The sequence below is a fragment of the Bos javanicus genome, chromosome 12 (assembly GCF_032452875.1).
Source record: "Bos javanicus breed banteng chromosome 12, ARS-OSU_banteng_1.0, whole genome shotgun sequence".
In the NCBI taxonomy this organism is placed as follows: domain Eukaryota; kingdom Metazoa; phylum Chordata; class Mammalia; order Artiodactyla; family Bovidae; genus Bos; species Bos javanicus.
The window spans coordinates 84504640-84532117 of NC_083879.1; the positions used below are offsets into that span (position 1 = coordinate 84504640).

The 27478-nt window shown below is 41.6% G+C and overlaps 1 protein-coding gene across 3 annotated transcripts in view; it reads left to right on the top strand.

Annotated features, from left to right (window-relative positions):
• Nucleotides 1-27478, top strand: part of MYO16 (myosin XVI) — a 517433-nt gene that overhangs the window by 334642 nt on the left and 155313 nt on the right. For all 3 annotated transcript variants that reach the window (XM_061435364.1, XM_061435363.1, XM_061435362.1), the window contains exons 21-23: nucleotides 5325-5397; nucleotides 20185-20337; nucleotides 23226-23426. In XM_061435364.1, coding sequence (XP_061291348.1) covers nucleotides 5325-5397; nucleotides 20185-20337; nucleotides 23226-23426 — 427 coding nt within the window. The remainder of the gene's footprint in view (nucleotides 1-5324; nucleotides 5398-20184; nucleotides 20338-23225; nucleotides 23427-27478) is intronic.

A 27478-nucleotide genomic window follows, 5' to 3' on the forward strand; every position in this document is an offset into this window, starting at 1 on the left:
CAACCTCTGAAGCTGCGATAATCGCATTTCATTTACTTACAAATGAAGGGTGTTGGCTTATCTCTCTGGCTTGGTTTTGCTTTCAGGACCTAGGATTCTATGATTCCTAGTCAGGATATTTTGGGAGATGTTCCCCCCGTGTCTGACTCTTTGTGACCCCATGGACTATAGCCTACCAGGCTCCTCTGTCCTTGGGATTCTCCAGGCAAGAATACTGGAGTGGGGTTTCCACTTCCGACTCCAGGGGATCTTCCCAACCCAGCGATCGAACCCACGTCTCCTGCGTCTCCATTCTTTACCACCAGTGCCACCAAGGAAGCCCTTGGAAGATGTTGGTCACATCCAAACATCTGGTGGCCCCCTGCGTTCTGGCAGGGGGTGAACTCTGAATCAGCCCTCTACACTGCAGATGATGCTAGGATGTTCATATTTCTTACCCCATCTGGGGTCTGACGTGTCAGCGATCAGCCACAGGGTCTGATTCAGCTCTGGCTCCATCTAAGGGTTTTGTGCCAAACAGCATTCATTTCTTTCCTGAGCTGACTTTGAATTACTTAGGTAACTGTCAGTTCACCTCCTTGCCCAGAGATGACTGAGGACAAAACCTGATGTGGATAGATCCCCCAACCTCGCTGCCCAAATAAAATTAGTTCATCCGTGTTCCGAAGAGGACATGCTCTTTAATTCAGGCTTTCCCCTTTCTCATACCCACAGGCCTGGAAGGCAAATCAAAGTCAGACAGATGCCCTGGCATTTAGCGTTTTGTCTGATATCGAAAGTGGTGTATTTTACTAATGAGTCGATGCGGGGTAGGCATTTTTGTTAACCGTTAAGAAAACCCTCAGGAGATTTCCAGGGCAGAATTTGAACTAAAGCAGATCATCTCATTAATATGTTAATTTTGCCTAACGGATTGAATCCCGGTTCATTTGATGACCTCTGTCTGCTCCTCCTTGCTAGAAATTGGATGTTGAGTTAAATGCCTGTGTAATACGAGTCGAGATATCAATAAGTGAAATGACAGCACTGCTGACTGCCGCATGGAACGGGCATTTTGCTGGCTGCAGGCCCTTGACTCCCTCCTGCCAAGGTAGCTATTGCAGTAGCAGTCACATAAAGCTATAGTTTTTCCAGTAATCGTGTACAGACGTTAGAGTTGGACCATAAAGAAGTCTGAGCAATGAAGAATTGATGCTTTCAAAACTGTGGTGCTGGACAAGACTCTCTAGAGTCCCCTGGACTGCAAAGAGATCAAACCAGTCAATCCTAAAGGAAATCAGTCCTGAATATTCACTGGAAGGACTGATGCTGAAGCTGAATCTCTGGTACTTTGGCCACCTGATGCAAAGAGCCAACTGATTGGAAAAGACCCTGATGCTTGGAAAGATTGAAGGCAGGAGGAGAAGGGGACGACAGAGGATGAGATGGTTGGATGGCATCACCGACTCAATGGGCATGAGTTTGAACAAGCTCCAGGAGAAAGTGAAGGACAGGGAAGCCTGCAGTTCATGGGGTCCCAAAAAGTCAGACATGACTGAGTCACTGAACAACAAAATTTCACTCAGTCATAAATGATGAAATAGATTTTTGAAAAAAAAAAAGCAAACACACTTTGTCTGTCAGTAGTTGCAAAAATAATCCTTAAAATGCATTAAACCTGGATTAATTTTTTTTTTCCTGAAAATAGTTATTCCTTTTTCTCCATCTTTTTTAAACATTTTATCTGGTAACAAAATGTAGTTTGGAATTTGATACGTATGCAATGTGAATAAATGAAAGGAGTGTTCTTTGAACCAAATACATGCTAGTCTACGTTACTAATTAATAATTTACTTTCCCTGATCGGAACCACGATCAACGTCATGCTCACCTGCGTGCAGCTGGACCGCCTTGGCGTCCTCTGTCCACACAAAGCCCCCGTTGTTACAGAAGGGGAGAGAGTGTGTGTGAGGTCTGGCCACTCGTGGCTGTCACCCTTTCTCCTGACTCCTGTCTACACTGCAGGCTGTCTGGAGGAGGCCCGCTGAGCAGGCCAGTCTGGGGAGTCGGACCTGAGAGCCTGATTGCGCGGTCCTGGTGCAGGGTGGCAGCGACCAGCCGTGCTCTGGGCCGGCACCTGGCCGTCAGGAAGCAGCCCTGCTCTTCCCTGACTCCCGGGGTCCCTGCTGCACCTCCCATGCGTGGAAAAACAGACCCTTGTCCACACCCCCTCGGCTGGGCTCCATTGCCCTGAAGGTCACAGTTACCCTTCCTCCACCAGCTCAGAAGGTGACCACTCTGCATTCAATCACACGTCTTTCCAGCAAAGGCTAATAGAATTGTAATAGCCTGGTGGCTCGGCAGTAACACCTGCAGCGCAGGAGACACTACAGGAGCTGAGGGCTGATCCCTGGGCCGGGAAGACCCCTGGAGGAGGAAATGGCAGCCCACTCCAGTGTTCTTCCTGGAAGATCCCGTGGACAGAGGAGCCTGAGGGCTACTGTCTATGGGGTTTCAAGAGTCGGACGCGACTGAGTGGCTGGGCATCTCACACACATAGGACATTGTGAACAGTAAGAAGTCACCTCTGGGTCTACCACTGAAGACATTTCCAGGTCCTCTTCTCAGGTGGACTGTACTTCTTTCTAGGTCTTCTAGATATATAATAGAGCTTATTTGTACAGAATTTGTGTATTGGTTTCTGTTAACTTGACAGTTTCACTAAATCCCGTCTAGGATGCATGTTGTTTAATTAATTGTGTCGTTAGAGTGGGGTATCTGTTACTTCTTTTTGTTGTTTAACTGTAACAATGGGCATCATTCTGTCTTTAATTGCATTTCTGATCATTGTCTTAGTATTGGTTCTTGCTTATGGAAGTCTTGGTTCAAATGATATGAATATTTCAAAGCTTTGTGCCACGTATGCTATGCTATGCTAAGTCACTTCAGTCGTGTCTGACTCTGTGCGACCCCATAGATAGCAGCCCACCAGGCTCCCCCGTCCCTGGGATTCTCCAGGCAAGAACATTGGAGTGGGTTGCCATTTCCTTCTCCAGTGCATGAAAGTGAAAAGTGAAAGTGAAGTCGCTCAGTCATATCCGACTCTTAGCGACCCATGGACTGCAGCCTACCAGGCTCCTCTGTCCATGGGATTTTCCAGGCAAGAGTACTGGAGTGGGGTGCCATTGCCTTCTCCGTATGTCACGTAAGGAAGTCATTTTTCAAGAAGGCCCTGCCAGTTTCAGCTGCCAACAAAAGTATTCGGGAATATCTTTCTCATCATAATTTTTCAGAATTTTATTTCCTTTGCAATTTTCATGAGATTGACATTTTACTATGCTGATTTGATGTTTATATTTCTTCTGTTAGCCACCTTCTTTACTTCAAGAGCATGTTTAAACAACTTTTCTTAAAGCAACTTCCAGTGACTGTAGACGCATGGTATACTAGCTATTATTCTAGAACTTTCTTTACCTCACTTCTTACATAGGGAATGTTTAGCTGGATAAATAGGATTTGTTATCTTAGATTTACAGATGATGAAATTTCAGCTCAGAAAATTTAAGTATTAATGACTTTGCCAAAGTTATCCAACTAAAAAGTGTTTGAATCAGGATTCTTGCGAAGATAGAGTAACTCCCAAACTTGACAAGCTTCATCACTAGCCTCCTACAAGAGAAATGATGCAGCTCATTACATGGAAAACACACACACACAAACAGCAAAGCGACGGGTCAGCCTGAACCTCAGCACCATGGTCCCCACTGAGCGAGCTTCACCCCCAACGTCCCTCTGTCCACATTGTAAAGATGGTGGAAAGAGGCGGGGCAGGCAAAAGACGGTGCAAAAGATCTCTGAACATGAAAGAGACCGTGCATTTTAAAACAATAGTGACTTCTAACAGAATTTAATTGCATTTAAACTATTTATCCTCCAGAGGAATTTAGTACTTGCATAATCATACTTGTGAATGTTTTCCTTTGACCTTACGCAGAACTGAAAACAAGGGGGGAAAATGGTTACATTTGTTTTCCTGTATGTGTTTATAGCTTCCTGTTCTAGCATTTGACTCTCTAAACCATGTAGAGTTTATTTGGACAGAGGGGGAAATACTTTATTTTTTTTCTCTTCTAAAATACTGAATTAGTTACCTAGAGACCTCCAGTGAATGGTTCTCTGCTTCCTTAACTGACTCACACTCTTTGCCATGCGATGCTTGTATTAGGGCTTTAAAAGTGCTCTCCTTCCTACTTAGGAAGCTCACATTTGTACTACTGGCAGTAAATAGAGACAGGATAGTGGACCCCGCAAGCCATGCGGCGCGGCCAAGCACACAAAAGCAAAACCTGCACCCTCTGCGCCAGCAAGGAGACTGGTGATGAGACAGGGAGCACCGTCGTCGTCGTGAGGGACCGTCACTCCCACTGGCCGAAAATGCGGACCGCATTCCCCCTGCAGAGGCACTGGAGAGAGACATTAACGTGAGGGGTGGGCTGACCAGTGTTCCAGAAGCATCCAAGCCTTTCTTTGCAAGAAGCTCCTCAGGAGTACCCCCCACCCACCCTGTGCTGCCCCCACAGCCCCACAGAATCCAGGTTGTCGGTGTCGCCGGGTCAAGCACGGTCCCCCTCCTCTCCTCACTGACTCCGTGTGTGGCGTGGAAAGAGGTGGGGCGGTTGAAAGAAGATGCAGGACCGGACACGGGCTGATAGAGCGAGGCTGCCAGCATCTGTGTTTTGACCGTCCGGGACGAGCGAGTTCTGAGGATGATCGTTTACGCGGGAGAATGAAGTCATTACGTGGATCCCTGTCCATTTTGCACCTGCATTTCATGATCTTCACAGTTCTTTATTTACAAGAACACTTTGAGGCTCATTTTAATCTGTGAAAGAACATGCGTGTGGCTTAATGGGGTTAACTCGTGTTGTACTTATGTATGATGGAGAAATTGCTTGACTTGTGGCTGGGGTAGCCTGGCAAGGTACAAGTTTTAGCTGAGGAGACCCACTCAACAGATAGCTGCAAAGTCCTTCAGAGGAAGCAAGTATGGTTGAAGGAGACGACAGAGAAAGTGTTGCAGAGAAGCAAATGTTACCATCCGTTTGTTGTTGTAGTTTGTATTTAGATATCAAACGCATTTTTGTTAATGAGTCTGTGTTTGAATCGAAGCATTCAAAGAACACTCTTCCCTCCTAATTTTCAGTTTTTCACCAGGTTAAGATCACCATGTGCATGCTTTTACTTCAGATTATTGACGACGTGCTCAGTGGCTGGGTTCCTCTGACCTGGAGTGGCTGTGGGCAGGGTTAAGGATGCCCATTCAACTGTGTTCTGTTCCATTTCAGCTCACAGACGTGGGGCATTGGGATTCTGGACATCTTCGGATTTGAAGAATTTCAAAAGAATGAATTTGAACAAGTAAGTGGATTTCTTTTGAAATTTTATTAACTTGAATGGTTTTTCCAACAAATAGTTACCTCTTGTGAATTCATTAGAGACTGTCCCCATGATTTCTTGCACACATATAATTAAAAGAAGTACTTAGCCACCCTGTTTTAAATTAATGTCCCTGGTTTGTTGACATAGTCATCATTTTTATATGACCTTGTAAACTGGCCTAATCATTTAGTTTTAAACAGAGGCGCTTGTTTTAAAAGACAGTATTAGATGAAGACTGGAGCTGTATTTATGGAAATGCCATTTCAACTGGGCCAGAGACAGTGTGGGCATCTCTGAAACGAGGGTGAAGGGCTTTAGCAAGCCCTGGCCAAAAATCGGAATGGACATACTCCTTCATGGTCAACGATCTTATTTGTAGATTCAGCTTTACGCCATATGCATACATATGACTAATGGCCAACTCATAAAAGGAGGTTAAAGAGGCATTGATTATTTTTAATCCATTTACAATTTAGGGGACTTGAAAGGCACTCAGTTCTTTAGGCATGCTATTAGTATAGTGCAAATAGTTTAATTGAATTAAGTGTATCTAAAAATTAAATGTTAAGAATAGAAATAAAACTTGCCTCAGAAGAGAAGGAAAAATAAACCTATAAAAGGTACAGGTGGAAAAAGGAAAAGCCACACTGCATTATATTACATGAAAAATGTCAAGCATGCAATGCTTAGGGTGGTTAGTGACACCAGATAAGAAATTAACTAGCATGAGGTTGAAACCCAATTCTGTGACTTTCACTAGCAGAGCTGTCTTGGCTAAGATGTAGAATCTGTAATGAGCTTTGGTTTCCTTATCTGTAATGTCAAGATGGCAACAGACCCACAGAGCTGTGACCATAGACAAGATGCCTATTATGGAGGTTCTGGTGTCATTTTCCAGCTCTCTGCACGTGTGTAAGAAATGGTGGGTAGCTATGATCACCTCTGTAAGTGGGAACACCCAAAAACCTTTTCCAATTCGGCCTTTATCCCCCTAAAAACGGGATGCAAAGCCCTGTGACTAGGTCTTAATCATACTGACTCACTTAATCCAGGGTGAATCATCATGAATCATTTCTCTGCAAAACCCTACCCAAATTCTCCTCTGAAATAATACCAAGGAGACCAGAGATTGCTTCTCCCTTTGTGCTTCTGTGTCCATGGATTCATGCAAAAGGGAGGACTTCATGGTCTGTTTATTTACTGCTTAATATTAAGAGAAGCAGTGATGCCCGTACAGAAGAAGGCAGTGAAGAGCCGGCAGCAGGCTGTCCCACGAGAGACGCAGGCGTGCAGCCGCCTCCGCCAACGCAGCTCAGCCCCTGTGTTTGAATGTTGATGCCAGTCGTACTGATTCCTTACATTTTTGTCTTAGAAAAAGATGGAGTTCTGGTCTCTAAGGAGACTCACAGTTTCTGCATCTCCTGGTTAGTGATACACAAAAATCACAGGTGGGCAGTGTCCGAACAGGCTGGGCTCCCAGGCTCCACTCTGCGCCCATGCCTGGGCACCGATCAGGCCTGTGCTGGCAGCTGAAATGTGCAAAACATTCATATTATCTTTTCATGAAAACTAACATCTTTACTACAGTTATGTGCATCCCTTACCACTCTTTCCTTAAGTTAAATATTTTAATTATATAGTTAACAACATGTACGTGGTTTGAGATTTTTATAAAGCAAAGAATGGCTTTTTTTAATCTAAAAAAACAAGTCTGTTAAATACCAAAAGCTTTAGATACTTAAGGGTAAAAGCTCAAGACGAAGTTTTTTAGACTTAAATTAAGAAAACAGTAAATATTTTGAAAGATGTGCTTTTAGTTTGCTGGGTAGGCTGGCCATGCCGTTTTCGCTGGCTTGCTTAATTACTGGGGCACGATAGTACCCAGGAGGCATCTGAAAAATAAAATTATTTTCTTTGTGAGGAATCATATCTCAACTTACGGTGGATTTAGCAGATTCCTGAATTTGCCTGTGAGGTGTTTTAAAGGCCATTGGTTTGAATGATGCATTTTAGATTCAAAGTTGCTGATAGAATGGTGAACTTCCGCATGTCTTATTCCACTGGAAACTTGCAGCAGAGTGTTTACCAGATCAATATTATATTCAGAACCAAACTCAGAAGGATCTTAATGTCTTTATAAGTATCTGTTCTATTCTGTTTTGAGCTTATTGACCTATGAGCTTCTCACTAGAATGTCAGCCGCCACAGAGTGCAGTCAGGTGTGATACCACTTTATGCATAGAAAACAAGCTTAGCAGATGTGTTTCATCTGAAATTTAAAGAGTAAACTCATAAGAAAAAATCTTGCTCTCCTGGTGGCTCAGACAGTAAAGAATCTGCCTGCAATGCAGGAGACCAAGGTTGAATCCCTGGGTTGGGAAGATCCCCTGGAGAAGAGAATGGTAACCCACTCCAGTATTCTTGCCTGGACAATCCCACGGACAGAGGAGTCTGGTGGGCTGCAGTCCATGAGGTCACCAAGAGTCAGACACGACTGAGTGACCGGTCACTAACAAATGTGTTTCAATTAAAATTTAAAGAGCACACTCATAAGAAAAAATCTTTAGTAAATTTGCTAGTGGTTCTTCTTGCTCAGGAATAGGAAAATATATATTTATATATTTCTTGACAATTGTTCATCCATAAGCATTTTCCATAAGAAACTTGACATATATTTAGGACAGGGACAGTTTCAGAAGATTCTAAGAAGTGCTCCAAAAATCAGGACCGCCAGCCTGGGTATGCTTGAGAAGCTCCCAAAAACTAGCTGAAAGCTTGTGATGCTCTACCTGAGGGTTTGCTTCTGCTACTAGGAAATGTCAGTGCCCGTGGGCATCGTGGTGCCACTGATGTTAGAAAAGCAAGGGCGATTTAAGGCATGATGTGACAGGGAGAGGCAAAAATGCTTTTCAGTCCAGAGATGATTGATATTTAGACAGCTGAAAAGGACGAATGAAAACATGGCCGCAGACAGCGAGAGCGCCTGGTACATGGCACGTTGTGCATCAGCTCGTCAAACAAAGGACTTTTGTGTGTTCTTAAGGCAGTTTACCGGAATCAGAGGAAAAGAAGAAAACATTTACATCAGCAAAGTTAGCCACTGGCCTAAGTGAGAGCTAAAATGCTCCTGGAAGGTGCATAATCACAGGTGAAAAATGAAAAGACCTCCTGCATCAGTAGAAAGCCTTGCTATTACGAAGATCCGGATTCTCCCCAGGTTAATTTATAAGTATAACTTGGTGCAATCTCACTACAAATAAATGAAGAATGAATGACAGAATTAGAGCAAGTCAGCGTCACCTCTCCTGATAAGTAATGAATCTAGGCGTCTCTGTGATGAGGGCCTATCACAGCTGGCTTACAAAGAAGGCGGACAGTATATCAGATGCTTGTCAAGTGTCTCACCAAGGAAGGTAGGGTGGAAGGAAGGGAGGGCGGAAGGAAGGAAAGGAAAAAGTCCTGAGCGTAATCAAGTGCATTGATGTAACTACTAACTAACAGAAACTGGGGACCGAGGACGAACTTCCCTGGCGGTCCAGTGGTTAAGACTCCACCTTCCTTTGCCGAGTTGTGAGTTCGATTCCTGGTCCGAGAACTGAGATCCCACATGCCTCAAGGCCCTAAAATTCAAAATATAAGACAGAAGCAATATTTATAGCAAATTCAATAAAGACTTTAAAAATGGTCCTCATCAAAAAAAATCTTAAAAAAACAGCTGATGACAGAATGATAAACTAAACTACAAGAGTTCACCCTACAAAATCTAACCTGTAAGAAACAGTGCAAGACAAATGACCTGATTTCTTTAACATATAATATGCAAGAATAAAAATGTGAAAGAAGAAGGTGACTTACAGATTAAAGGAGCTCCAGGAGACATATAAATCAGTTACATATATAGGCACTATGTGGGTCCTGATTTGCTTAAGTATAAACATTATGAGTTAATCAATGTAATGTGAAATCTGGATATTTGACAAAATTAAAAAAATTATCCTTGATATAAATTACATGTGATATAGATACTGTGAAGGTACTTTTTAAAAGACATTGTAGCTTAGAGAATTATACTCAAATATTTGCAGTTAAATGACACAATGTCTGAGAATTACTTCAGTGAATCTAATTTTGAGGGTAATGGATAAGGAAATGGATAAGGCAGAATTAGCCATGAGGTGGTAATTGTTGATAATTGTTGCAGTCGGTTGACTGCAGGTGGGGTTTATTGGGTTATTCTTTTCATCGCTGAGTATGTTGAGAGCGTCCATAATATACAGGTGCCCCTCTGAGATACTGCTGATTCAGCTTCAGACCACAGCGAAAAAGCAAATACTGCCAAAGCTGGTCACGTGTATTTCCTTTGGTTTCACAGTGCGTGTGAAAGTAATATTTGCACTACACTGTGTCTATTAAGTGTGCTATAGCTTAAATCTAAAAAAAAAAAAAAAACAAAAAACAAAGAAAAACCCGATGTATGTGCCCTAATAATAAAGACTTCGTTGCTAAAAAGCACCATCATCTGAGCCTTCAACAAGTCTTTGTAGAAACACCAAAGATCAATGATCACAAGTCACCATAACAAATATAATAATAATAAAAAAAGTTTGAAATATTGCAAGAATTACCAAAATGTGACACAGAGGCAAGAGTTGAGCAGCTGCTGTTGAAAAGCTGATGCTGGTAGACTTACTTGACCCAACGTAACTCTAGAGTTTCAATTGGTAAAAAAGGCAGTGGCTGAGAAGCACAATAAAATACGATATGCCTGTACCATCTAGAATAAATGAGAAAACGCTAAGATTATATGAAAATTATTTTAATAAATGTTAGAATGTGTTCTCCCAACAGTTGCTATTGCCAAGCTCTGCAGGCTACAGATCTTCACCAAAGTCATAAAGAACCAAGTAGTGGAAGCTAATGATTTAACATTCAATAATTTCCCCCCATTTCCCACTAGACACATAGCATGCAGCCACATGAAATGAAACTTAAAGCCATGGAGTCTGTAAAACTGCTTATCAGCAATTTGCTATAAGAATACAGAGAATTTGGAAAGATAACACAGTTGTTCAAAGTAAAAGCTTCTGTTGTAGAAGATAAGATAATGACAGCTGACCAGTCGTCAAGTGAGGCTTCGTCTAAGCAGATTTCAGAAGAGTCTTCAAGGATTTGAAACATTTCCCTGCTTACAAAATCTTTTCTAAAGAGTGAGATTTTTTGGAAAGTCCTGGTGAACAATAACTCAGATTTGGGCTAAGTGTTCAAAGGTTTGGAAAAAGCCAAATGCCTGGACTTCTAAAGTTCTATGAAATAAGATTATATAGTTTGTCAACCTCAACCTGTAAAAAACCCCATGCAATCCCTAGTTGTGAAATCACTATCCTAGATATGATACAGAAAGAAATCAGTGGACATATGGAAAGAAAGTGGAAGTGTTAGTCGCTCAGTCATGTCCAACTGTTTGCCAGCTCATGGACCGTAGCCCACCAGGCTCGTCTGTCCACGGGATTCTCTAGGCAACAATACTGGAGTGGGTTGCCGTTTCCTTCTCCAGGGAATCTTCCCGACCCAGGGAGTGAACCTCGGTCTCCTGCTTTACAGGCAGATTCTTTACTATCTGAGCGACTAGGGAAGCTGAGAGGATATATTAACAACCATCAATTGAACCCATCAGTTGAACTCAAGCCATTTGCTCTTGATGTAGATAATTCCATTTTACAGATGGGAAAACTGAGAGTACTATGGTCTCTGCTCTGTAAGAAAGTGTTTTCTCGGAACCTGGAAGGGTCCATTTTTTCTGGCTCATTTGCATCAGAGTTCTCTGTGGTTCATTCATTCAACAAATGTTTTTTGTGTGTGTACCAAGTTCCAGACTCTGCATTAGGCACTAGGAAAGGTGGGGACACTACAGCGAGGTAGGTGGGGTACAAATGTGAGAAGGACTAATTCTAAGTGGATATCTTGGGAGAAGAATTAGGAAAACCTTAGTGAGGAAAAGGCTTCTGTGTTCACCCCTAGTATGGCAAGTCCCATGTATTGTTCCTTTGATTTTTTTAATTGAAGTATAGTTAATTTATGCAGTGTTTTGTTGATTTCGGGTGTACAGCAAAGTGTATTCAGTTATGTATATACATAGATTCCCTTTCAGATTCTTTTCCATTATAGGCTATTACAAGAAACTGAATATAATTCCCTATGCTGTACAGTAGGTCCTTGTTTCTAACCTATTTTAGGGTGCCTTTTCCTCCACATCTTCTCCAGCATTTGTAGATTGTTAAATTATGGCCATTCTGACCGCTGGGGGTGTGATACCTCATTGTGGTATTTAATCATAGCACATGTTCTGATAGACTATTAGGTATCAATAAAATCTATTTTCAGCTCAATGAATTGATCTACAAATACAAGAAATATTATTAAGTTGTTTCACATTTAAATTCCCAAATCATGCATTCATTAAATGTCTAGCTCTGAGAACATTTTCTTCTCTCTAATTTTCTGAAATCTAATTTTCTGGAATTCTGGAATCTTTTCAGGAACTCACCACACTATTGATAATACAATACAAGAAAAAATCAAATGAGGAAATTAATTTTTTTACATAGCAGAACCCTAGTATAGTTCTATTCAGATTCCTATTGAAAAATAAGCAGATTAATTAATGACATGCTATTTTAATGTACTTATAATAATATCGCAGTCTGTGTTTAAAAATAGGTTAACAGTTTTGAGAATATTTCGGGGGGCACAAAAAAAATGAAGCAGAAGAAAACAATTTTGAGCATGGAAAGTGCACATTTAATGAATTTTTTCCCCTCAAAACTTTTTCACTTAAGCAACATCTCCATTTTAGAGCTAAAGAAACTAAGGTTCAGATAATTTAAGCGACTCAAGGAAGAATACACAGAACCAGCATCTGATTCCAGAACATTTCAAAGGTTGTTTGAAAGTTAAAGGTTCATTATTATTATATTATACATTTCCTAAGCTTTAATTGGTACCTTCTTACGGGTATATTTTTTTGTATTTCTGATACAATATTTATTTATTTATATTATTTATTCTATTAAATACAGAAGCAATAAACTTTTAATAAATTTGATATGCCGTTGTTTTTTTCATAGTGCAGTTTTCCAGCAGATCCATTTGTTTAATATGAATGAGTGAGTTGGCGAGTGCAGGCGTATCCTCTCCCTGTAAAGTGGAGGCAGGCCTTCTACTGCGCTTTGTTCCGTTCGGCTTCACACACATTGCGTTGTTTACAAATTAAAGTTTTGGGACAACCCTTCATCAAGCACGCTTTACTGGAGCCAATTTTCCAACAGCATTTGCTCAGCTCACGTCTTTCTGTCGTGTTTTAGTAATTCTCATGCACCATGCTTGTTTGTTACTGTTGTATTTGTTATGACGGTCTGTGATCGGTGAGCATTAATATTACTGCTAAGACATGCTGAAGGCCCAGACGCTGTTCAGTGTATTTTTAGCAGTAAAGTCGTTTTTAATTACGTACATTTCTTTAGACATAATGCTATTGCACACTTAATAGAGCACAGTGTAGTGTATGCGTAACATTTCTCAGTGAATCCCCTGCATTCACCAAGAAGTTTGGTCTGGGGAACCAAAAGATGCATGTGCCTAGCTTTATTGCCATATTCCTGTTCCTGCCCTGGTCTGGAACTAAACTCAAAGTATCTCTGGGGTGTGCCTGCCCCAGGGTGATTAAAAGGAGGTGTTGCAAAATGTAATAGGAAGAATTAATGTATTTGAAAATATGTATCAGGTCACTTTAGATAAGAGTCAGTTGAGTTCTTTTGATGACAACTGACCAGGAAGAAGCTCAGCTTTACGATAATGAGTCTGCAGATGCAAAGCCCCAGGAATGCAGACTGCGAGCATGGTTCCGTTTAGCCTTCTGCTAACAATCAGTAGTGGCTACAATTTCTGGAGTCGCTCCTGTAACCCGGACGTTCTTCCTTTATGATCACTAGCTCTTGCAGCACCTTCTCAGAAGGCTGAGGGACATCTAGAAACCTTTCCGGGGCTACACGGGAATCCACATGCAAATCCGTTGGGTCCCAAAGTGGCATTTCTGTGCCGCTCTCTCTTTCTCTGGCACCTTAGCCAGTGCCCTGACGTCTGTGATGTTTTCAGGATCTCTTTGTTGTTGTTCAGTCGCTAAGTCGTGTCTGACTCTTTGTGACCTCATGAACTGCAGCCACCAGACTTCCCTGTCCTTCACCATCTTCTGGAGTTTGATCAAACTCATGTCCATCGAATCAGTGATGCCATCCAACCCTCTCATCCTCTGTCACCCTCTTCTCTTCCTGCCCTCAGTCTTTCCCAGCATCAAGGTCTTTTCCAGTGAGTCAGTTCTTCCCATCAGGTGGCCGAAGTACTAGAGCTTCAGCTTCAGCATCAGTCCTTCCAGTGAATATTCAGGACTGATCTCCTTTAGGGTGGACTGGTTTGATCTCCTTGCAGTCCAAGGGACTCTCAAGAGTCTTCTCCAACACCACAGTTCTAAGACATCAGTTCTTCGGAGCTCAGCCTCCTTTGTGGCCCATATCTCTAGGCTTTGTGTTTAATCCTGGATAAGGAGAGCTCTTTGAAAAAGACCTTTATTTCAGTAGTGTTTGTGTGTTTCAATCTGACATTAACAGATTGTGATGCAGAATATGGCCAGAAAATTAGCCAATATGTTTATTGTTGACCAACCCCTAAATATTGGCGATTCACGTTAAAGGAGATTTTAGGCATGAATTAAACTCATTAAAATGTTGAATTTATTTTTGGGTTTTTTTTGTTTGTTTGTTTGTTTACTTAACAATATTGTATTGGTTTTGCCATACATCACCATGAATCTGCCACGGGTATACACATGTTCCCCATCCTGAACCCCCCTCCCACCTCCCTTGAATTTATTTTTTGAACCCCTGTTGCACTGAATGACAGAATCCCTACAAGAAATACAGTCGGAAGAGAAAGTGTTTTTGTTATCTGTATAAAAATAGTGTCTCCATGCCTGTGAAGTAAATGCCAGCTCTATTAGCTTAAAACCTATAACACAGAGTTTGATTTGAAATCTCAGTGAGAATCTAGAGAGACGGAAAGGGTGTTTGGTTTCTTAAAGAAACAGTGATCTCCCCGGAAGATGGCCCACGTGGTACTAGTGGTAAAGATCCCGCTTGCTGCTGCAGGAGACACAAGAGACGTGGGTTCCATCCCTGGATCAGGAAGACTCCCTGGAGGAGGGCACGGCAACCCACTCTGACACTCTTGCCTGGATAAACCCATGGACAAGAGGAGCCTGGTGGGCTACAGTCCATAGAGCTGCAGAGAGTCGGACATGACTAAGCAGCTGAGCCCACATGCAGATATCAAGGACCTTTTGGCGTGGGATGGGCCAAATGTCTGATGAGGCAGATGTCTAAAGGACATTTTGGTGTTTTCTCTTTTTGTTGTTTAATTTATTTTAATTTGGGGTATATTTTCTTTGAGCTTCCCTGCTGGCTCAGCAGTAAAACATCTGCCTGCCAATGAAGGAGACATGGGTTTGAACCCTGGGTAGGAAAAATCCCCTGGAGAAGGAAATGGCAATCCATTCCGGTATTCTTGCCTGGGAAATCCCATGGACATGGGAACCTGGTGGGCTACAGCCCACAGGCTCTCGAAAGAGTTGAATGCTACTGAGCAACTAAAACAACGTCAACGACAAATAGTTTCTTCACAGTGTTGTGTTAGTTTCAGCTGTGCAGAATGAATCAGCTGTAAGTAGGCATGTGTCCCCTGCCTCCTGAGCCTCGCTCCCACTAAAGGACACTTTGGACAGAAACAAATGTCCTTTAAGGTATAATGGTATGATATATGTTATGCACATGTGTGTGTGTGTAAATTGATGTGGAAATCAGTTAATGGATTGTGTATGCCATCATCTGTCTCCACGTTCGAATCACCCGGAAAACTTCTAAAATCTATCAATGCCAGGCCACACTCTGATTTAATTGGTATGGGGTCAGACCCAGACATCAGCCTTTTTTAAAAGCGCCTGGTTAATTCCAGTGTTCAGTAGGATTTTGAATCCCCGTCTAACGCCTGGGGCTCTGCCTTCAGCTGGAGTCAGCTTTAATTAATCTCCACCTTAATTCTGTGATGCATATGTCATGCTTTATTATATTTTTGCTTCAGATAAATTTCACTGAGTAATAAAAATAAAGGGAGAACAGTTGGTGAAAATTTACTCAAGAAATTAAGTTTGTCATTAATACAAATGATGGGCCATCTGGATAAGCAATAATGGCCTGTTACTAAAGAGTGTTTTCAAAGGGTGCATGGTTTTTATTATTAAACCACTCCACAATGGCACCTAATGTACAAAGCATGTATTTTAATCAGAGAAGGTGCATGCTAATTAAACAGTTCTTAATAATTGTTCATTATCATTTATGAAAACCCACCTTTTACCTACATTAACATCTACTCCAGGGAATACTGGGGGGTTTTAATGAAACTCAAACATAGTTCCGTGGATAGAGTTGAAAAATAAAAATAATGACTGTTTGCATTGACGTCAGTGATATCTCATTACTGATGCAGATTTATGCTTCTAGATACGTAAAGTGCTTTGCCTTTGCAAATCTTTGTGTCTGTCTGTCTCTGACGGTGTTTAACACACGCATGCGTATGCACGTGTAACACAGACAGCTCAGTGAGGACAAACCAAGATGGGCAGGTTCGCGTCCTGGTTCTGGCCACCGTCCCGTTAGTGGCATGCGTTTCTTTCTCTTTTCAGCGAGGGGCCTGCCTCAGGGCGATATGTCCACAGCCATCCTCCTAGCTGCCTGTCCTGGTGGTTCTGAAGTCCATGCTGTTAGCACTTCTTTTATATTTTAACCTTTGCTGAAACAGTGAGTGCGACCAACAATTTAGAATAGGGAAAGGAAAACCGTTCTGGTGAAAATGTTTGTATGCATGACTTCAAAATGAGTTTGAAAAGCGTCTACTTCTAACCCTGTGTGCTCGCTGTGATTTCCTTAAATGCATCGCTCAGCGCTGTTAGAAATCCAGGCCCACATTCGGTTTCAGGAAGCGCCTCTGTTAAAAAGGCTGCAAGTCAGAAATCACAGGCTATTCACCAGTACGTATCTAACTGGAGTTTTCCTTGGGATTTTAATAAAATTTTTTTTCTCCCCAGAATACAAAGAACACAGTGTACAATTAAAAGTTCCAATATATGGGAACTTTTAATATATATGGTGGGACTGTCACCGAGTCCCACCCAACACTGCAGCTTCAAAACAGTAACACTCGGGACAGAAGCTGTATGTTTTATGAATCATTTTGACCAGAAGAGCATTCATTTGGCTTCCTCTGTTTAGAAGTGCAATCCAAATATTTTTTTTGTTGTTACCCAAAGTTTGGTAGATTATTTTAGACTTTCCTTCCTGGGGTTAAAAAAAAAAAGGTAGGGGAAAAAAAGACCGAAAACCCTTTTTCCAGCTCTTTCTAACCACGGTGGCTTTCTCCACATCCACATTTGGTATTGTCATTCTTTCTAAACAGTGAATCAATTTGCTGAACTCCATATTCAGTTCAGTAAAATGTTAGGAAGCAAAACCAATTAAAATGTCTAGTTTTTATTATAAAAGCATTTCAGTCAGTTCAAACACTGCAGCCAGGTGTACATATAGAGGTGGTCAGCTATAAATAGTCAAGAGCAAGAGAATTTAGTCAGTTGTCACCAAAAGTAATTTTTATAACAGAGTTGAAGTCTATTCTGAATGCAAAACGATCAGAGAACTATCATATTGTATGATTTATACATATCATATATTATATAATTTATATAAAATTATTATATTAAATGTTTGAGAAATCTGCATCTACCTAAGTCTTTTTAACAAGAGCATCTCAAAATGAAGGGAAGGATAAGTGTCACATAATTTGGATGTCACTTCTACAGCAGAGAATCAGCCATTGCTGGGCTTATTTCAGAATCCTTTATCAGACTTCTTTTTATTTTTTCATGCAGTCATGGACATCATGTTATTTTTCACGGCTTCTCCATTTAAGTCTTGGGTGATCTATTCCCCAAATGTATAACATTCAGGCACACCTTCTGTAACTGCTTTTAAATCAAACTGCTGAGATGTAGGATCTATTTGTGTTGTCTTAGATGATTCAATGCATATTTTAATGTCAAAAAGTTTGAAAAATTTCAATTGCGTATGTCATCTAATCAAAGTGAATCTTTTCCAATGGCTTCATTTCATAATGGAGCCATTTATTTTCTGTACATTTACTGTAAATATTTCACTTCAAATTGAAGAAATTTCTTTTATAGCATTTATTAACCTTTGGTACAGAAATTATCTCAGGACAAAAGGAGTTTATCACATTATTAGTTTGGAGGAACACCTCAAATTATTATTTTTTTAAGTAAAGTGAAGTATTTTTTAATTTTTGTGTTTTTTACTCTGTCAACAATTTTCAGAAATTTCTGTTATTCGTTTATGATTATAATGACAGTGATAAGAAAATATATTCCTTTCACGGTGAGCTCCTGTTGTGGACAGATGCTGCATTGTTTTACAGAGAAAGATTTGTCTTTCCTGAATCATTCCCAGAGATTTATACCACATGGAAAAGATGAACATAGACCTTGATGTATTGATATCACTTAGTTTTGATGGGACAAGTCAGGGGGATGAATGTGCCAGACTGTATCAGCTACAATCAGAGCTTCCCTGGTAGCTCAGCTGGTAAAGAATCTGCCTGCAATACAGGAGACCCCGGTTTGATTGCCTGGGTCAGGAAGGTCTGCTGGAGAAGGGATAGGCTACCCACTCCAGTATTCTTGGGCTTCGCTGGTGACTCAGATGGTAGAGTCCACCTGCAATGCAGGAGACCTGGGTTCGATCCCTGGGTTGGGAAGATCTGTAGAAGGGAACAGCTACCCTCTCCAGTATTCTGGCCTGGAGAATTCCATGGACTGTATAGTCCATGGCGTTGCAAAGAGTCGGACGTGACTGAGCGACTTTCACTTCACAATTGTATCAGGATTGTATCAGGAAAGAAATATGTTTCAGATGATATTTAAATTCTGAATTCTGTACCTTCCTTTCCTGGCTCTCATATGCAGATTTATGGGTCTCTATCTGTATTCAAAATGTTTTTGCCTTAACAACCAAGAGTGGAAACTTCGTTCTATATGGTACGTTCTCAAATAAAGCAACTATATTTTTAATATGTTTATATTCAGAGAATTGATCTGCAAAGTTGTGAGTTAATTTAGGAAACAGTTTTAAATTTAAAACCCTTCCAGCTTTGCATATATCTCATGAGATATAGTCATCAAGAGGAAGAGAGAAAAGGCTCTGGTTATCTACTGGCCAAATCAGAGAGAAAGAAGAAAATTCAAGAAATTTCAGAGATCCCAGATGGAGTGGTAGAAGGAAGAGGTGATGTTCCAAGTCTGGACGAATTCTCTCTCAAGTTATTTCAATTTTAAAATGATTTCCAAGACAGCAGCAGTCATTCTTACTTTATTTGTAACTCTTTGGGGAGGGGCTTATAAAAAGCCTTGTTTAATCAATTACATAGAAGGATGAGGCTGGGCACGCAGTTGCCGACAAACATATACCGTGGGCCTCTCCCTCTGCCCCTTTCGCGAGGCCACAGCTGAATACCCGGAACCAGGCCCCTGTGCCCACTGGCCCCTCCAGGCCCCTGCCGCTCAGCTCCCTGGGTTCTCAGACCAGGGTCGGCCTGCTGCCTTCAGGCATCAGCCAGGGCTGGGGCAATCCAGGGGATCTTCAGACAGACACACTTTTTTATTTCAATTTTTTTATTTCAAACTATTAATTGAGAATAAGGGAGATATTAATAGCAATTTTCCCTCTTTCTTGTTAATTCTTTTTTAAAGGTCTTATTTTGTACTTGAAGCAATAGGGAAGCTTATCCAGTCTATAGACATTCAGTTCAGTTCAGTTCAGTTCAGTCGCTCAGTCGTGTCCGACTCTTTGCGACCCCATGAATCGCAGCAGGCCAGGCCTCCCTGTCCATCACCAGCTCCCGGAGTTCACTCAGACTCACGTCCATCGAGTCGGTGATGCCATCCAGCCATCTCATCCTCTGTCGTCCCCTTCTCCTCCTGCCTCAATCCCTCCCAGCATCAGAGTCTTTTCCAGTGAGTCAACTCTTCACATGAGGTGGCCAAAGTACTGCAGTTTCAGCTTTATAGACATTCACTTATCATCAGATTTACTGAAACCATTTTTTACTGTGAAGCAGAGGTGTAAGAAACACTGCTGGAAGCAGGGCAGTCGCCCGAGACCTCGTTTTTAATCCTGTTTTGTTTTTTGTTTTTTTGCCTCAGAAATGAGGAGGCAAAAATTGCTCCTCCTTTCTCTGGTTTCTCATTAAAATGGAGCTTTTATCTTCACTTGTTGACAAGGGCCCACATATAATTTCATTTGGAAATATATATTTTAAATACTGAAGTATATTTTAGACCCCAAATTTGTAAGTTAATGTTGGAATTATACTTCTTGTTGTTTTTAACATACTCACTTTCAATTGCATAATCAGACCATATAAATTCAACAATATCCGGTGAAGCTCTCTACTTTGGCTTCTCAGGGCCGACTGGATGGCTAATTGGTGCTGACCATTCTTGAGTCAGCACTTGGCCCGTCTGAAATGTGGCCTGGAACAACGCATGTGCATGCCGAATCACCTTGTGAATTGTTTTCTTGTTCCCCACAATAGCTCTGTGTCAACATGACCAATGAGAAGATGCACCACTACATCAATGAAGTGCTTTTTCTACAGGAGCAAGCAGAATGTGTACAAGAGGGAGTTACCATGGAAACGGCTTATTCTCTTGGTAACCAGACTGGAGTTTTGGATTTTTTTTTTCAGGTATTCATATAATATAATTGGATACTTCACAGGATGCATGCATTTCAAAGTACTGGAGACATAGAATTTTCTTTCAAGAAAATTTATAAGAGACTTGATGATTTCTAATTCATTTATAATCATTCAGGGTCAGTTGAGGAGCATACAACCTTTCTCTGAAAGGATGCTTGAAGGATTACCAATTGATTGAAAGAACAAGAAACAATCAGATCATTTTGTTATAAAAATATTCAACAGCAGTTATATCGTTAAAACTCTCCTTTTGGAATAGTTACAATACCCGTTTTACAAATATACTATTTTATAAATAGTACCAAGACTGACTGGGCTTCCCTGGTGGCTCATCTGGTAAAGAGTCCGCCTGCAATGCAGGAGACCCCGGTTCAATTCCTGGGTCAGGAGGATCTGCTGGAGAAGGGATACCCACTCCAGTATTCCTGGGCTTCCCTGGTGGCTCAGCTGGTAAAGAATCTGCCTGCAATGCAGGACACCTGGGTTCCATTCCTGGGTTGGGAATAGCCCATGGAGAAAGGAATGGCTACCCCCTCCAGTATTGTGGCCTGGAGAATTCCATGGACAGAGAAGCCTGGTGGGCTACAGTCCATGGGATTGCAAAGAGTCAGACACAACTGAATAACTTTCACTTCCAAACTAGCAAGATCATAAAATAAATTCTAAAAATCTTGTTTATCTCCAAATTTCTGAGTCTGAATATGGAAAACTTTGGCAGGAAGAAAACTGTGTATACATACATGCCATATAATCTTAGTACTTCTGTGGGTGTTTATGCTTATCTTTATTGTTTGTACCTTATAAAGCAAGAATCTTTGCCTCCATGTCACCATCATAAAATGAAAATCTCTCATATAAACAGCAATCTGTGTCTACTAACATAAGGCATTATACAGATTTGCAAATAATATTTTTAAAACACTTGAACATTGTTTAAAACGAATGCCATTTCACTATTGGAAAGAGTAATATATGGCTTTCTACCCTTTATTTTTTAACTGTGCACTTATAAATTATTTTATTTTATTCATTTTCCTGTTAATAACATGCAGAATGGTCTCCTTTCTGTTACTAACTTGTCAGTGTGCTGTGTTTTAATTACAGAAGTTCTTCTCTTCCAGAAAGCCTCCTCTCACAATGACGCACATCATATATAGTCTAACTCTTCATTTAAAAATGGGTTGACAATACATATACTTAACATATACATACACATACGTTTAAGTTAACATATACTTAACCATATGTGGAAAGCCTTGGGTACCACTGCCCTCCTCCTCACTTGCTGCTGTGTCCTTGGCTGCTAAACAGTGGTCAGTGGAACAAAATTAATCTCTTTGGTTACTCTCATCCTTGGGGGTCATCTTTGGAATGGTTATCTCAGTGGAACCCTCGTCATTCAGTTCATTTCAGTTCAGTTCAGTCCAGTCCCTCAGTCGTGTCCGACTCTTTGCGACCCCATGAATCGCAGCACACCAGGCCTCCCTGTCCATCACCAACTCCCGGATTTCACCCAGACTCATGTCCATCGAGTCGGTGATGCCATCCAGCCATCTCGTCCTCTGTTGTCCCCTTCTCCTCCTGCCCCCAATCCCTCCCAGCATCAGGGTCTTTTCCAATGAGTCAACTCTTCACATGAGGTGGCCAAAGTACTGGAGTTTCAGCTTTAGCATCATTCCTTCCAAAGAAATCCCAGGGCTGATCTCCTTCAGAATGGATTGGTTGGATCTCCTTGCAGTCCAAGGGACTCTCAAGAGTCTTCTCCAACACCACAGTTCAAAAGCATAAATTCTTCGGCGCTCAGCCTTCTTCATAGTCCAACTCTCACATCCATACATGACCACTGGAAAAACCATAGCCTTGACTAGACGGACCTTTGTTGGCAAAGTAATGTCTCTGCTTTTCAATATGCTATCTAGGTTGGTCATAACTTTTCTTCCAAGGAGTAAGCATCTTTTAATTTCATGGCTGCAGTCACCATCTGCAGTGATTTTGGAGTCCAAAAAATAAAGTCTGACACTGTTTCCACTGTTTCCCCATCTATTTCCCATGAAGTGATGGGACCGGATGCCATGATCTTCATTTTCTGAATGTTGAGCTTTAAGCCAACTTTTTCACTCTCTATTTTCACTTTCATCAAAGAGGCTTTTTAGTTCCTCTTCACTTTCTGCCATAAGGGTCTGGAAATGACCCTGGGTATTTCTGCTGCTACTTCTCTTTGATCTCTCTGCAAAGTGCAAGGAAAAGACATACCAAGTACAGAGTGAAAGTTGCATTTTTACATAAATACGTAGGTCTGGGGGCTTCCCAGGTGGCACGAGTGCTGACGAACCCGCCTGCCAGTGGGAGAACCGAGAGACGCAGGCTCGACCCCTGCGTCAGGAAGACGCCCAGAGGAGGGCATGGCAGCCCTCACCAGTATTCTTGCCTGGAAACTCCATGTGTAGAGGAGCCTGGCAGGCTACAGTCCCTGGAGTTGAAGAGTCAGACACGACTGAAGTGACTTAGCAGGCAGGCACATGTATAGGTCTATATACCAGAAAGAAAAAATACAACTTTTCGGTGGTTGGAAATTCTATTTTTCTTAAGATGAGAATATATATTTGAACAACGCCCATGTTTTCAGGACATCAAAGCATGCTATTTTATTTATTAATTCCTGATCAAAAAATACTACTGAGGGCCAACATTACATCAGAGGTTTGCTAGGTGGTGGGGACACAGTGGAGAACAAAAATAGACGTGTATTGAAAGGCAAACTCATGTTCTGAGTGATCGTATTAACATGATGAGGCTGCAAATGGTATGTGTGAACAGTAACGAAAATAGCAGACTGAGGAATGGAAGGGAAAAACAGCTGTCTTTTTAACTTTCAGAAGCCTTCTGGATTTCTCTCTCTATTGGACGAAGAAAGTCAAATGATTTGGTCAGTGGAACCAAGTCTTCCCAAAAAGCTCCAGGGTCTGCTAGAATCCTCAAACACAAATGCGGTCTACTCCCCCGTGAAGGATGGAAATGGGAACCTCGCCCTCCGAGACCAAGGCGCAGCTTTCACCGTCATGCACTACGCAGGCCGGGTGAGTTCACAGGACTGAGCACTCGTGGACCGAAGGCCTTAAGGGCAACCCTTTAAGATCTTGACATTGTAGAGTTTTGGTCACTGATACTGGGCGAACAACCCACAAGCTCTTTCTTCCCTGAGCTGTTTCCTTTCTGCCTGATAAGGAGTAGGCATCTTCAGAACATGGGTGATGAAGCATGCAGTAGAATTCTTTTCATAATGTTGCCAGATTTGTAACTTGGGACGTCCCAGGGGGCACAGTGGTAAAGAATCCACCTGCCAGTTCAGGAGATGCAGGAGACTCAAGTTTGATCCCTGGACTGGGAAGATCCCCTGGAGGAAGAAATGGCAACCCACTCCATGGAGCTGAAAAGAGTCAGACACGACTGAAGTGACTTAGCAGTCAGGCACATGTATAGGTCTATGTACCAGAAAGAAAAAATGCAACTTTTCTGCTGTTGAAAATTCTAAACTACATACTTTCCCAGGCAAGTATTCTTGCCTGGGAAATCCCATGGACACAGGACGGACTATATAGATTGACTGTCTACAGTCCATGGGGTCGCAAAGAATGGGACATGACTGAGTAACTGAGCTTGCATGCCAGATTTGTAACAATATGAGCAAAAGAGAGCTGGATTAATACAGAAGGTCTGCTGTGAACTTTGGGATATTTTCAAAATCCAGCTGGACACCTGAGGTTACTTACCCTCATAACAGTTGTTGCTGTTGTTCAGTCGCTCAGTCGTGCCCGACTCTCTGTGACCCCATGAACCGCAGCACAGACAGGTCCTTCACCATCTTCTGGAGTTTGCTCAAACTCATGTCTCCTGAGTCAGTGATGCCATCCAACCGTGTTGTCCCCTCTGTCGTCCCCTTCTCCTCTTGCCCTCAAGCTTTCCCAGCATCAGGGTCTTTTCCGATAGTTGTTAGTATGAAATTACTTTCCTGAAGCATGTCTACCTAGGAAAGTTGCTCTCAGGTCCCTCTGCATTCCCTAACCAGGTTTGTAAAGCATGCTTCATGCTTCAAATCCTTCACAGACCAACTCTAATCTGTGTAAACCCGTCACACCCCTGAGGCCAGGCTCATGTTGGGCTTCTCCAAGTGGGTCCATCACTTCCTCCAAGGCTCATGTGCCCAGCTCTCCTCTACAAAACCTCTAGGCAGATGCATTATTCCAGTCCACTCACTGTTTTCCTGCAGCTCTCTATGCACCCCCAGATGAAGCCCCTCACACTCAAGCTAGAAATACCTTCCTGTCTTCTTCTCAAGGGCCAATTGTATCCATCTTTCCATACTTACCTACACATCCCGCTTAGCCATCCATGGTGAATTCTTCCACTTCTGAATCTGTAGCCTCCAGGCTTGCCCCCCATGTTTGGGCTGTAGTACAAATAACCGTTTGGGGGGGGGATCCCTAGTTATTCTTTCCTTCTCAGTGTATTTCAGTTCATTTCAACCAGTGGTTACTGGATACTCCCGTCTGCCACAGCCCAGGCATTAGCAAACCAGAGACCTCAAGTATACCACGGTCAAGTAAGGAGAGGCGAAATTAACAAGTGTTTATGCTATAACTTGCTTAGAGTAACATTGGACTGGAAATGACTCTGAGGGTCTCACCCTGTTGACTGATGGAAGGTTGTCGTAGGCCAACCAAGAAGGGAAATGCTAGAGGAGAAGGCACTTTGGAAGGAAAGATAACTCAGTTTCAGATATTTTGAATTGGAGATTTTTGAATGGAAACCCTCAGGAGATGCTGAAAATGATGCTGGGAGGTTGGTTGTTTTTAGAAACAGTCATATTTTGGAAAATGTGTATCTGATCATTGAACGTGGAGAAGAGGGAGAAAGATATTAGTAGGAAAGGAAAGTATCATGGAAACCAAGAGGGAAGCAGAGGTCAGGGCCAACAGGAAGTGTGCCTGGAGAGGGTGGTTAGGCAGGACACCTGGGGAAGTTCTGGTGCGATGGCTCGTGTGTGGGGAGGAAGGCAGCGAATCATCTTATATAATGAATGGATGTTCTCAGAAATCATTAGCTATCTTTGTATTTGAGAGAGTTAGCCTTTAAAATTTTTATAGCAGTGACAATCTTTAGTCCTGTGTTTAGATTTTTTATCTATATTTTCTTTATATTGAGAATTTATTACAGAACATAGAAACAAAGATACTTGCGTAATAAAATACCATTAGAATGCTAGGAAACTTTTCATTTCAAGAAAACTTTTTGCATCAGAAAAAAAAAAAGTTGAGGTTTAGTTCATTTACAATGTTGTGTTAGTTTCAAGTGTGCAATAAAGCGATTCAGTTTCACATAAGTATATTTATGTGTGTGTATATATGCACACACACACATATTCTTTTTCAGATTCTTCTCCATTGTAGGTTATTCCCAGGTGCTGAGTATACTTTGCTGTGCTATACAGTGGGATCTCATTTATCTTTCACGTGTAGTTTATGTTTCTGCTAATCCCAAATTCCTCATTTATCCCTCTGCCCTTTTCGGCTTTGATGACCATCGTTTGTTTTCTACGTCTGTGAGTCTGTCTTTCTGTTTTGCAGATAAGTTCCTCCTATGATATTTGTCTTTTTCTGACTTACTTCGCTCAATACGATAATCTCTAGGTCCATCCGTATTATTGCAAATGGCGTTATTTCGTTCTTTTCATGGCTGAGTGATATTCCATTGTGTATATGTGCCACATCTTCTTTATCCATTATTCTGTTGATGGACGTTCTATTAAGCAACTATCTTTGTTTCTATATTCTTTCATATCCCCAGTGCCTGGGAAAGTGTCTGGCATGTAAAAGACATCAATACATATTTAATGAATAAATGAATTATTTGATGATTTTAAAAAATAATTTACTGAATTCATAGGATTTAGTTGAAAACTTATTTTTCTGCAAGTTTCATCTTCAGTACCTATACACCTGACCCTCCTGACCTGCCTTGTAAGTCTGTGTTGTATCTTGGGGATATACTAGATGTTCAGTAAATGCTAATTGTATTAAACAATGGTACCAAGCTTTGGAATAATATTTTGCTTGCTAATTAGTTTATGTTTGCATTCAAAAAGTATTACACAAGCACTTAATAAAATTTCAGTTGTTTTAAGAAAATCTGGGGGAAAGCAATGAAGAGTTTGAATGAATACAATTATATCACCGAGCTCTGAGAGCAATAAAGCAAAGCAGAGAAAGCCCATTGATTAATTGCCACATAGCTAAGACCCTGTGGAATCACAAAATTTCCTGTAAAAGCACCTTTATACTTTAAAGCAGGATTTTCCATAATTGGAGTCAATTTTGTGGTTTTATGAAAGTCTTTCATTTCACTGAGATGTACTGATGAGTCTTAGCCCAAGGACTCCCTGAGGACTATTCACATGTTGAAGCATAGAGTCTATGTAATTTGTGGCAGTATGTCAAGCCATATGCCATTCCAATCATCAGATGTAGCTGCATACACTTGAATTCTGAGGCACTGCATTTTCAAGGAAAGCAGCACATTTCTGCATCCTGTAATTCAGAAGTTGTAACAAAGAGCTAATTGGCTTAAAACCAGCAGGCAGGGGTCTATTTTGGATTGTAGGATGAGCAAGCCTGAATAGCCCTCTGATGACCGAGTTGATCCCCAGGGAGACCACGATGGCTTGGGGGGTTGCAGGCTTGATGGGCGTCTCTTCTTAGCCCAGACAGATGTGCTAGAGTCCCTCCCATCACCACTTGTTCCTCCGTGACTCGTTTACCTGGTTTTGTTAGTAGAAGGGTACTACATCTCACAGGAAGGGCGATCATCACTGCTGGTGATGATTCTGACTCCAGCCGCCTGCCCCCAGGACCCACACATCTGACTGCAGGAGCCCCGAACAGGCTTCTGAATTTCATTTGGAGCAGAGGCTCAGAGGTCTTTTAGAAATGTTTAAGCAACATTATTTAAATTATAGCCAAAGATCTTCCCTAAACACATTTGAATTTTTCATTACTCATAGGAGCGTGATGTATTTTCCACTCTCCGTTTCAGAAATATTTTAAAGTCAGTGGGAAGAGACTGTGCATGAAAT